This window comes from Sorghum bicolor, chromosome 5 (assembly GCF_000003195.3).
Source record: "Sorghum bicolor cultivar BTx623 chromosome 5, Sorghum_bicolor_NCBIv3, whole genome shotgun sequence".
NCBI classification, from domain to species: Eukaryota; Viridiplantae; Streptophyta; class Magnoliopsida; order Poales; family Poaceae; genus Sorghum; species Sorghum bicolor.
Window position 1 is genome coordinate 57,543,296 of NC_012874.2, and position 10,111 is coordinate 57,553,406.

Sequence of the window (10,111 nt, forward strand, 5' to 3'; positions counted from 1 at the left end):
CAAGTTTTGTGTATGATGGGTCCCTGCGCCACATGTTCTCATACCTAAAACTCCTTTTTTTCCTCCGGTTGGATCGTCTACTACGACAACACTCAATAATAAGACAGCAGTGGTCGGACTCTGTGGTTTGCACATGCCAGACTTTTATGTCCCTGAACATATCGGAAAAGTCTGCATTCGCGAAGGCCCGGTCAAGCCGAACTTTGATATTATGACCATCCTGCTGACGGTTATCCCAAGTATATGGTAACCCAATAAAACCAAGATCTGAGAAACCACAGGCATTTACCGCAGTACGGAAACCATCCATCTGGCTTTCAGGTCTAGGCACACCACCGATCGAACTGCTCTGTAGCATCCAAAATCTCATTAAAATCCCCGGCACACAACCATGGAGCTGAGCTCTGGTTACTCAGAAAATGCAGCAACTCCCAACTCCGGTGTCTACGCTCCCGCCTTGGTTCACCATAGAAGCCGGTGAAACGCCACATCTCAGCACCCGAGAGACGGTCCACAATCATCACATCTATGTGAAGTTTATCATAGCTTTGAAGCTTCACACAGACTTCATTCGTCCAGAGAAGGGCTAGTCCTCCCCCCCTTCCATAGCATCCCACACCCAGCCCAAAAGGTAGGCCAAGTTCCCTCCTCAAACGTTCCACTGAATCATTAAAACAGCGTGTTTCCGAAAGAAACACCAAAGAGAGGCGATGTAGCTGTATGAAGCTACGAACTTCTTGAACTGCCTCGGGCTGCCCCAGACCCCGGCAGTTCAAACTCAAGATTTTCATTGTGCTCGGTGGGGGCTGTCGCACGCAGCCGCCGCCGCGTCCGCTTTGGCACGCAACCGCTGCCCAACACCCGAATTTACTCCGCCAACACCGGCCTCCCGGCCAAATCCTGCTTGAAATCCGCCTCTGCTGCTTCAACTGCTGGCATCCTGGGTACCTGCTCGGCTACGGGGCGACCTGAGCATTCATTCCGCCCCCCTGCCCAAGAGAAGTGCAAGCTGGATGCGCATTCAACCATGTCTGCCGTGCCGCGGGAAGCTGAGGAAGGGGAGTGGACGCCAGTGCGACGGAAGTACTGGTGGCGCAGCGCCGAATTCAAGCCTCCTGCGCCTTCATGCCGCCCAACCACCAAGGTCCTTTCCTCCCGCTCCATCACCATTGAATGCCTCCGCGAGCGCCTGCGAGGTAAGTGCTTCCGCTGCCTCGCTCGGGGCCATTTTGCCTCCACCTGTAGGGACCCGGTGAGATGTCTTCTCTGCAAATCTTGGGGCCATAAGGCTCGTCACTGCAAGCAGCCCCAGAAGCCCAGCGTCCCCCATCCTGCGCCCCTGCTTCCTACACCCGACATCCACAACTTCCCCCACCTCGTTTCGCCCAAGATGGCGCAACTAGGGGACCCTGCTGAGCGCCCAGAGGATACTTCAACGACGGCCTTCACCAACAGCGACATGGAAGATGAGTTAGTGCGCCTATCGTCCCACGCGGCGGTCGCCTGGATTGGCCGGAACCGCCCAAGGGTCGAGCCTGGGGTAGTCAAGAAGGCTATCTGCTCCAAGCTCGGGGTGCTGCCGGAGGACGTCACCGTCGTCAAGCACCATCCAGAAGACTTCTACATCGACTTCACCCATCGCCACCACCGCGATGAGGCGGTGAACCGGGAGATGCTCCCCCATGGCAACCTGGAAATCCACATCCGGCCATGGCGACTGCTCACGCACGGCGACTTCTGCAGCCTCCAGTACCACGTCAAGCTCTGCTTGGAGGGCATCCCCCTGCACGCCTGGAACGAGAACATCGCCAAGAGAGCCATCGCCCGTGCCTGCGACCTGGACTACGTCAAGGAGACATCACTGGACAAAAAGGACACCAGGGCCCTCAGTCTCTGGGCTTGGACGTGCAACCCTTCGGCAATCCCTAAGGTAACGTGGCTCACATTGTCGGAAAGCAGAGTTCTTTGGCGGGGTTGCGCCGCCACCTGCTCGAGGACGCCACGCCCTCACTTTCAGGGTGCTTGTGCATCTGGACCGGGTGGAGGACCCACCGGGGAGTGATGGCCGCGTCACACCCCGACGCTACACGTGGTACTATGGCATCGTCGACGGCCAAAGGGTGCCACGGGACCGCCACGACCGGCTGCCTGTGAGCCGCCCCAACTCTCGCCGCGACGACGGCGACGACGACCGCTACGACCGTCATGATGAGGACGGCAACCGACGTGGCCACCGTGAGCGCAAGGGGGACAGCTGGAGCTCGCGACTCGTCCGCAGCCTCTCGCGTGCTCCTAGGGAGAGGGAGCGCGAGCGGTCTGAGTCGCGGCACGAACGTCGCCGCGATGACACCTTCACCCACGGGTCTCGGCACAATGGCAGTGTGATTGCCATGGAGGATACGTCACGCCAACAAGCTGCACCGCCTCCACGCTCCAGCGACTCCACCACTGGCCACGATCTTCTACCAGCGCTGAATACCCCGGTGGACATGGGCAGGCCTCGGGGACGCTCGCGAAGCAAGAGACCAGCCCCTGTACGCGGCCGAAGCAGAGAACGCGCCTCGCACCGTCGCGGGTCCAGGAGGATGCGCTCGGAGCCAAGGCAACGGGCGCCGCACCCAACGTCGACCAACCTGCGTGCACGCTGCAGTTCGACCAGCCCCAAGCATGGCAACAACAACAATCGTCACCAGTCACCAAACCCTCCAAAGGTACGCAGCAGGGGGCACCCAGCATCTTCAGAACTACAGCCTACGTCTTCACTCCACCCCGAACAACAGTCTACATCCCCGGCAACACATCTGAACTATTCCTGCACTTCAACACTGCCTCCACCCCCAATGCTAGACTGGGATGCTTCTCACCCCTCCAACTTGCAGGAAAACACAGGAGTGCTAGAGCCACTGCAGGTTGATGCTGGAAGCGTGCATCATCGCTTCATCCCGGGGCGGGTTTACTCCAGGCGCCTCCGCTGCGACAGCAAGCCCCCTGCTGCAGATGCAATGCAGCCACCTGAGGACAAGGCTGCGCTTCGCTTCAAGCCCGGCCTTGTGTATTCTAGGCGCAAGGCACGCGGACCAGGCAACGCCAGGGCACGACGAGGCCACGCACCCTCCAGGTCGGCGGCCACATCTCCAACTCACATGGCCGCTGCAGCAGCAAACATCGACGAGCACGAGGGGGTGCGTGACGCGGAGCATACGGCGTCTGCATTCATCGACAACATTTCACGCACGCTGCCCCCACCCCTGCTCCAGCCACCCCGACGCAAGAATGGGCAGTCACAGCGAAGCAAGAGGTGGCCAACCCACCCAACACGGCAGAGCGTCCGCATTGCAGCCAGGAACTGGCACAAAGGCGACACCCACACTCGAGCCCGCCAAGTCCTCATGAAGAAGCTCGGCATCATGGAGGAAGAGGGCCTCACCCCTGATGATCACTTCCTGCGTTACATCGACCTCTTCAGGGGCCCACTCGATGGTCAGGCGGTCATGGCCTTAACGGCCTTGTCTGGCCTCGACACTGTTATGCCAACGGCCGCTGCCGAGAACTGATGGCCACCAGCCATCCTTCAGGGATTCAGCTCCTGACCAAATGTTAGTCTTCAAGCATCTTTATTTCTGCTGCGTTGTGTTCTTCATGTACAGGCGCTTCCCTTTGGTTTCCTGGATGGGTGGGATGACAGCCAGGGGCCTCGAGTCATCGCACCAGCCATCTAGTGAACCAGAACGCCTATGTGTTTGTCTTCGTCGTCACCCTAGGATCCTTGCTCTCCTGCATCTGGTCACCATACCGGCAGCCTTTGGCCTTCAGTCTAGCCGGCAGGGGGCACCTGAACCAACGTTACAACCTTCTGAATGTGTGGCTGTTGTGCTGCTGTGTGCTTCGAATGCTACTGCTCTCTTTATTCAAGTTGCTTACTCCCCCAGGCTGCTTGTCCTGCTGTTTCAAAGGGTTGTCAGTTTGTTTTCTAATGGCCCAACATAATTGTCGATTGCTAAACTGGAATGTGAGAGGGCTAAATGATGGCGTCAGACAAGATGCTGTAAATGAGCTTGTGAGAGATACAAGTGCCACAATTGTTTGTCTCCAAGAGACCAAGCTACAAATCATGGACCAGAGCGCCGTCAGTCAGACAGCAGGTCCAAAATTCGCTAACTCCTTCGCTGTGCTGCCTGCAGCACAAACCAGAGGTGGTATCCTGCTAGCTGTAAATGAGGACTTCTTCGATTTATCAGATATCCATCTGTCCACAAATTCTATCACCGCGACAATTACCATGAGGGCGGACATGATAAAATGGCAGATTACTGTGGTCTATGGACCACAAGGAGATGCTGAAAAGATTCAGTTCCTCCAAGAACTAAAAAGCATCCCCATTCCCGACCATGACAGATGGCTCGTTTTGGGGGATTTCAACCTTATATACCAAGCGGAAGACAAAAATAATTCAAACCTCAATCGGCGACTGATGAATTCCTTCAAAGCAGCCTTAGATGTTATGCAGCTCAAAGAAATCAAATTAAATGGTCGTCGTTTCACCTGGAGCAATGAACAGACGAACCCAACGTTAACCAGAATCGATAGGCTCTTCTGCACTGCTGAATGGGATCTATTGTTTCCGGCTTGCTTCCTTCACTCCTTGCCGTCTCTTATGTCTGACCACACACCGCTTCTACTCCAAGGAGACCTTGACCATCGCCCCAACTCTTCCTTCCGATTTGAAAATTTCTGGACAGCTATGCCGGGGTTTCAAGACATGGTCCAAGACACTTGGGTCCGACCAGTTAACTCCCAGCTACCCCTTAAACGCCTCCACATCAAAATGGCAAGAGTAGCAAGAAGCATCAAAAAATGGCATAGAGACAAGATAGGGGACACCAAGCTGCAGCTAGCTATAATCAAAGAAATCCTGTTGCAACTGGAATTAGCGCAGGAATCCAGGACGCTCACAGACCAAGAGTTGGACCTACGACGACGTCTCAAAATCCGCAGCACGGGTCTTGCGGCCATCGAGAAATCAAGGATAAGGCAAAGATCGAGGCTCACATATATCCGCTGTGGAGATGCTAACACAAAATTCTTCCACATAAGAGCAAGTGCCAAACGGAGAAAAAATTACATCCACTGCTTGCAAACAAATGAGGGGATGGCCTTCAGCCATGAGGAAAAGGAAAACGTAGCAGGAGAATTTTTTAGGAACCACCTAGGCACTTCCACCCAAAGGACCAGGACCTTTGATTGGCAGGCACTGGGATACAACCCACGAGATCTCTCAGAGCTAGAAGTGCCTTTCTCACAAGAGGAGATCAAGGAAACAATAACTTCAATGCCGTCGGATAAGGCCCCGGGCCCCGACGGATTCACTGGTGCCTTCTTCAAATCCTGTTGGGAGATCATCAAAGATGATGTCACGGTGGCCATAAATAATTTGTTCCATCTGAACTCCCAGGGTTTTGAGCTCATGAACTCGGCGAACATAGTCCTACTCCCAAAAAAGGAGGACGCACTGCAGATCACAGACTACAGACCCATCAGTCTTATACACAGTTTTGCAAAGATCTTCTCAAAGCTCTTGGCCAACCGGCTCGCCCCCCTTCTCAACTCGCTGGTTTCCAATTGTCAAAGTGCCTTCATTAAGAAGAGAAGCATCCACGATAACTTCTTATATGTGCATACCACAGTACAAAAGTTGCACAAACAAAAAACTCCGGCCCTCTTCATGAAACTAGATATCCAAAAAGCTTTCGACACGATTAACTGGAGTTACCTGCTTGAGGTGCTCCAGGCATTGGGCTTTGGACCACGTTGGCGTGAATGGATATCCATCCTCTTCCGCACAGCCACCTCGACGGTATTGTTGAACGGCCAGCGAGGGCCTAACTTCAGCCACAGTAGGGGGGTCCGACAAGGTGACCCTCTATCACCCATGCTCTTCATCCTGACCATAGATCCCCTACAACGGCTGCTTGAGCTGGCCACACAACATGGAATCCTCTCTCCTCTACCACCGGCTGCAGCAAGATGGAGGATCTCCATGTATGCAGATGATGCAGCCATCTTCTTAAACCCCATAAAAGAAGATCTAGAAGCTACCAAAATGGTCCTACAAGCTTTTGGAAATTTCTCAGGCCTACACATAAATTTACAGAAAAGCTCAATCCACCCAATCAGATGTGAAGAGGTGGACTTGGACCACATCCTATCCTCTTTTGCGAGAACCAGAGGTGCTTTCCCTTGCCGATACCTAGGACTGCAGCTGCATGTCCGTAAGCTTCAGAAAATACATGTGCAACCACTTATAGAGCGCATTGGCCAAAGACTGCCTGGGTGGAAAGGGAGATGGCTAAATAGAGCTGGTCGCCTCACTCTAGTCTCCTCGGTCCTCTCCATGCCGACCTACCATCTCACTGTGTTCCCCCTAGCAGCTTGGGCCAGGAAGAAAATCGATAGAATCAGGAGATCATTCCTCTAGAAAGGAGAAGATAATGCAAACGGCGGTCACTGTCTAGTGAATTGGCCAACAGTAGCCAGACCCAAAGACCTTGGTGGTTTGGGGATACTGGATCTGGAAAAATTTGGTAGGGCGCTTCGCCTACGTTGGCTTTGGCAAGATTGGGTGGACGAATCCAAACCTTGGGCAGGCGCAGAGCTGCCGTGCAGCGAAGCCGACCGACTGCTATTCAACTCATCAACTAAGGTCACGATTGGCGATGGCGCAAAGGCTCGTTTCTGGCACAGGAGCTGGCTGGACGGTGAAGCACACAAATATTTGGCACCACACTTATTTGACTTGGTGAGATGTAAAAACAAATCGGTCCAGCAGGAGCTTCACAACTATAGTTGGATACGTTCGCTACGGGGCAGGATCACCTCCGCTGTCCAAGTCGAGGAGTTTGTCTCCCTTTGGATAAGGTTACAAAGCATCCAGTTGACACCGGGCGTTCGTGACTCCATAATCTGGAGGTGGACAGCCGATGCTTCTTACTCCACCCGTTCAGCATACAGGATCCAATTCCAAGGTTCCTATGACGGGTTCCGTAGCGAACTCATTTGGAAAGCACATGCTGAGAATAAAGGAAAGGTGTTTGCTTGGATAATGGTGCGAGAAAAAGTCTTAACAGCGGATAATCTTCAGAAGAGAGGATGGCCTCACCAGGACCAATGCGCCTTATGCAACGGACCTTTAGAATCATGCCTTCACCTATCACTCCTCTGCCCATTCGCCAAGACAGTATGGAACCAAGTTCTTTCATGGGAGCATTTCGATGCACAGTTGATCTGTCCCACTCAAGACCCACCTAACCTGAAGTCTTGGTGGCAAGAGGCCGCAAGCAAAATAGCGAAAGAAGAAAAAAGAGGCTTCAACGGGTTGGTCATCTACACACTATGGAACATATGGAAGGAAAGGAATAGGAGAATTTTTAACAACATCCAGGAGTCAGCAATGCAAGTGGCACTAAGGGTAAAGGAGGAGATCGAGCAAAGGAAAAGGGCTTTAGCTTGGGGAGGGACCAATGTCACAGGGGGCATCGTGTAATCCTTTTTGGGAGTTTTGGCCCTTTTGATCTGTACATAAACCTTTTTCCCCTCCTTAATTGAAAGGCAGAGCTCCTGCCATTAAGTTCAAAAAAAAAAACTCCCTCCACTATTGTCTGAACTAGTGTCCAGCTGGTTTACTCGGGAGTTCACCAAACCAGCTGGCACAATAGCATTGGAGTTCTCAGGAGGCGCATTGAGGTCAGGGGTCTGTAAAGCCGGACTGGTTACCTTAGATTTCCTTTTCCTGGGTTGCCTAGTTTCATCAACTTGCATATCCAGGTGACGGCTCGCCCCTAACCCCTCCTTTTTATTCGCCTTCTACGCTGCCTCATCAGGTTTCTTAAGTGGTGATAGGACCTCTTGGTTCTCAGTTTCCCCAGCAGCAGACGAGTGTCGAGAAACGTCATCGCCCAAAGAAGACCTGGAATCACCTGATCTGCTATAATGTGTCCTTGGCGGTTTAGAAGCTGAGGAGGCACCACTGCCAAAGGATTCAGCAGCTGCGCCACCAAAGGATTGGACACGTTTTTTCCTATCCTCCGGTGCCCGGAGCTGGACGTCGTAGGGTAGTTTCCCGGACTCATCACAGATAGCTGGGTTACTGCATTCGAGTTCCGAGTGTCCAATGATTCCACATGCAAAACAGTAGTATGGAAGCTTTTCATACCGAGCCTGGAACCAACGCGGTTCCTCTGTTCTGTTCATCCGGAGAAGCACCCCCCTGCGTACTGGTTTGCTAATCTCCATAGCCACACGAGCTCGCAGGAACGCCCCGCTAGCTTTCCCATCCACATCCACATCCATCTTCACCACTGGGCCAAGCAGGCTCATGACCCGAGAGCCCCTTGTCTGATTCATCCATCCCAGCGGCAGATTGAGTATGCGCACCCATATTTCCATTCGATCAAAAACAATTTCAGACGCACTAAGTCTTTCATCATAACTCTGCAAGATGACAGCATATTTCCCCACCATCCATGGCGTACCAGCCAGCGCCCTTTCCATGTCGGCGCTGCATCTGAATTCTGCCACAAACAGGTTATCTCCTTTCTCCCCGATCGCACGAAATTTTAGGCCAACTGGGTTGCCCCACGCCGGCTTCATTGCCGAGCGAACCGTGTTCACGTGGACCGGTGCCGGCGTAAGCACCTTGCCCACGATTGCCCATTCCACAGGAGGGGGCTCCGCCTCCTCCTCGTCTTCGGTAAAATCTGCAACGACCTCCTCATCCTCAGTCAGATTAAGACGTCACAGTAGCTCCGTGACATTAGGGTTCAGGGAAGCCCCTTCTACCCCCTTGCTGCTACCTCCTGCCGCCGCCATGCGTTCGGATCAGAGGGCAAGACAAAACGTGATCTGCGAGTATACAGTGCGCAGACACAAAAACCAGTCCCGACCCAGGGGTCCTAAGCGGCGCTGATCCCTAGGGGAATTTGTGGTCGGCAGCGCCAAAGACGGCTAACCGGCGATTTGCAGAGTCTAGCACCAACTGCACGTTGGTGGCGGGGCGTGGACACCGTGACCGGAGTGGTCGGCGGCGTTGCAGACCCAGATCACCCGTGGCGGCGTTCTAGATCGGGGTCGGGGTTGAGATCGCCTTCGTGGTCGCCAGGGAACGGTCTCCGCTAATCACGGACCTCATGACCCTGGTTTTGATTCCATGCAAGTAAAATTCATATGTATACATACATAACAGACTGAATACCATATATAGTAATGCTACGTATATAATGATTTAATTTTAAGAAAATCCCGCAGCAACGCGAGGGGAATTCACCTGGTTCCATAGGTTGCTGAATCTTATCCAAATGGCATTGCACTTCCTCTCCTATTAAGCGACTTAGAGGCTCATAAAAAACCATAGTATTCTTACAAAATGCATTTGCTTGTTGTCTAAAGAAATGATCAACAGGAACGAACATCTTTTTCTAATCAAATTGACAAGCCTTATGACCATTACATAGTGCCAAACCTTGGCACCCATATCCACAGGGGCGTGCTAGTCTACTATGTGTGCTCCATCAAACAAAGTTACCATATGCCATGAAGTCATGTATAGACCAAAGATAGACTCCCTTAATGTAAATTATTCCTTTACTAAAGAATCCCAAGAATTAACCCCTACCTGTAGGTCTTGATGTTCAACACGTAAGGGCTACATTAGAATGTTCAACTTTTTAACAGTGTGCTCAAGACCAGGAACAATAAGGGAGAGGAAAATATACTCATGCCTTAAGTGTGTGCTAGGAAACAAGTTTAGTGGGGTCACAAACACAGCCAACATGAATAAGGAGCAACATTTTGATTAAATTGTGTGAAACCATTAGTCGCTATAAGGTAGTCGCACATTTCCTCTGTCCAATGCAAAGTCAGGGAGTCTTCTTCAAATTGCGGCCAAGCTTAGGGTGCACCATTTTACCACTTAGTGAGGGACTAGGTGCACACATTAATTTGGATGTCTCAATATGTAGATACAGCCTTTGCAGCCTATCTTTAATGGAAAGATAAACACAAAACTCCACGCGGAACCTTCTTCCGGTCATTCTTATATCGATTGGCACCATAAAAG

General features: G+C 52.4%; 1 protein-coding gene across 1 annotated transcript; it reads left to right on the forward strand.

The window, feature by feature from the left end:
• LOC8064789 (pre-mRNA-splicing factor CWC22) lies at nucleotides 2,370-3,912 on the forward strand. Its single transcript, XM_021461129.1, has 2 exons — nucleotides 2,370-2,711; nucleotides 2,880-3,912. The coding sequence occupies exons 1-2, from the start codon at nucleotides 2,391-2,393 to the stop codon at nucleotides 3,552-3,554; spliced, it is 996 nt and encodes a 331-aa protein (XP_021316804.1). The 5' UTR covers nucleotides 2,370-2,390; the 3' UTR covers nucleotides 3,555-3,912.

Bases quoted from the DNA above. Each gene is read 5' to 3' on its own strand.
- LOC8064789 (XM_021461129.1), top strand. From the start codon at position 2,391: ATGGAGGATACGTCACGCCAACAAGCTGCACCGCCTCCACGCTCCAGC. The intron at 2,712-2,879 runs GTACGCAGCAGG...TCCAACTTGCAG, and splicing joins AGTCACCAAACCCTCCAAAG to GAAAACACAGGAGTGCTAGA.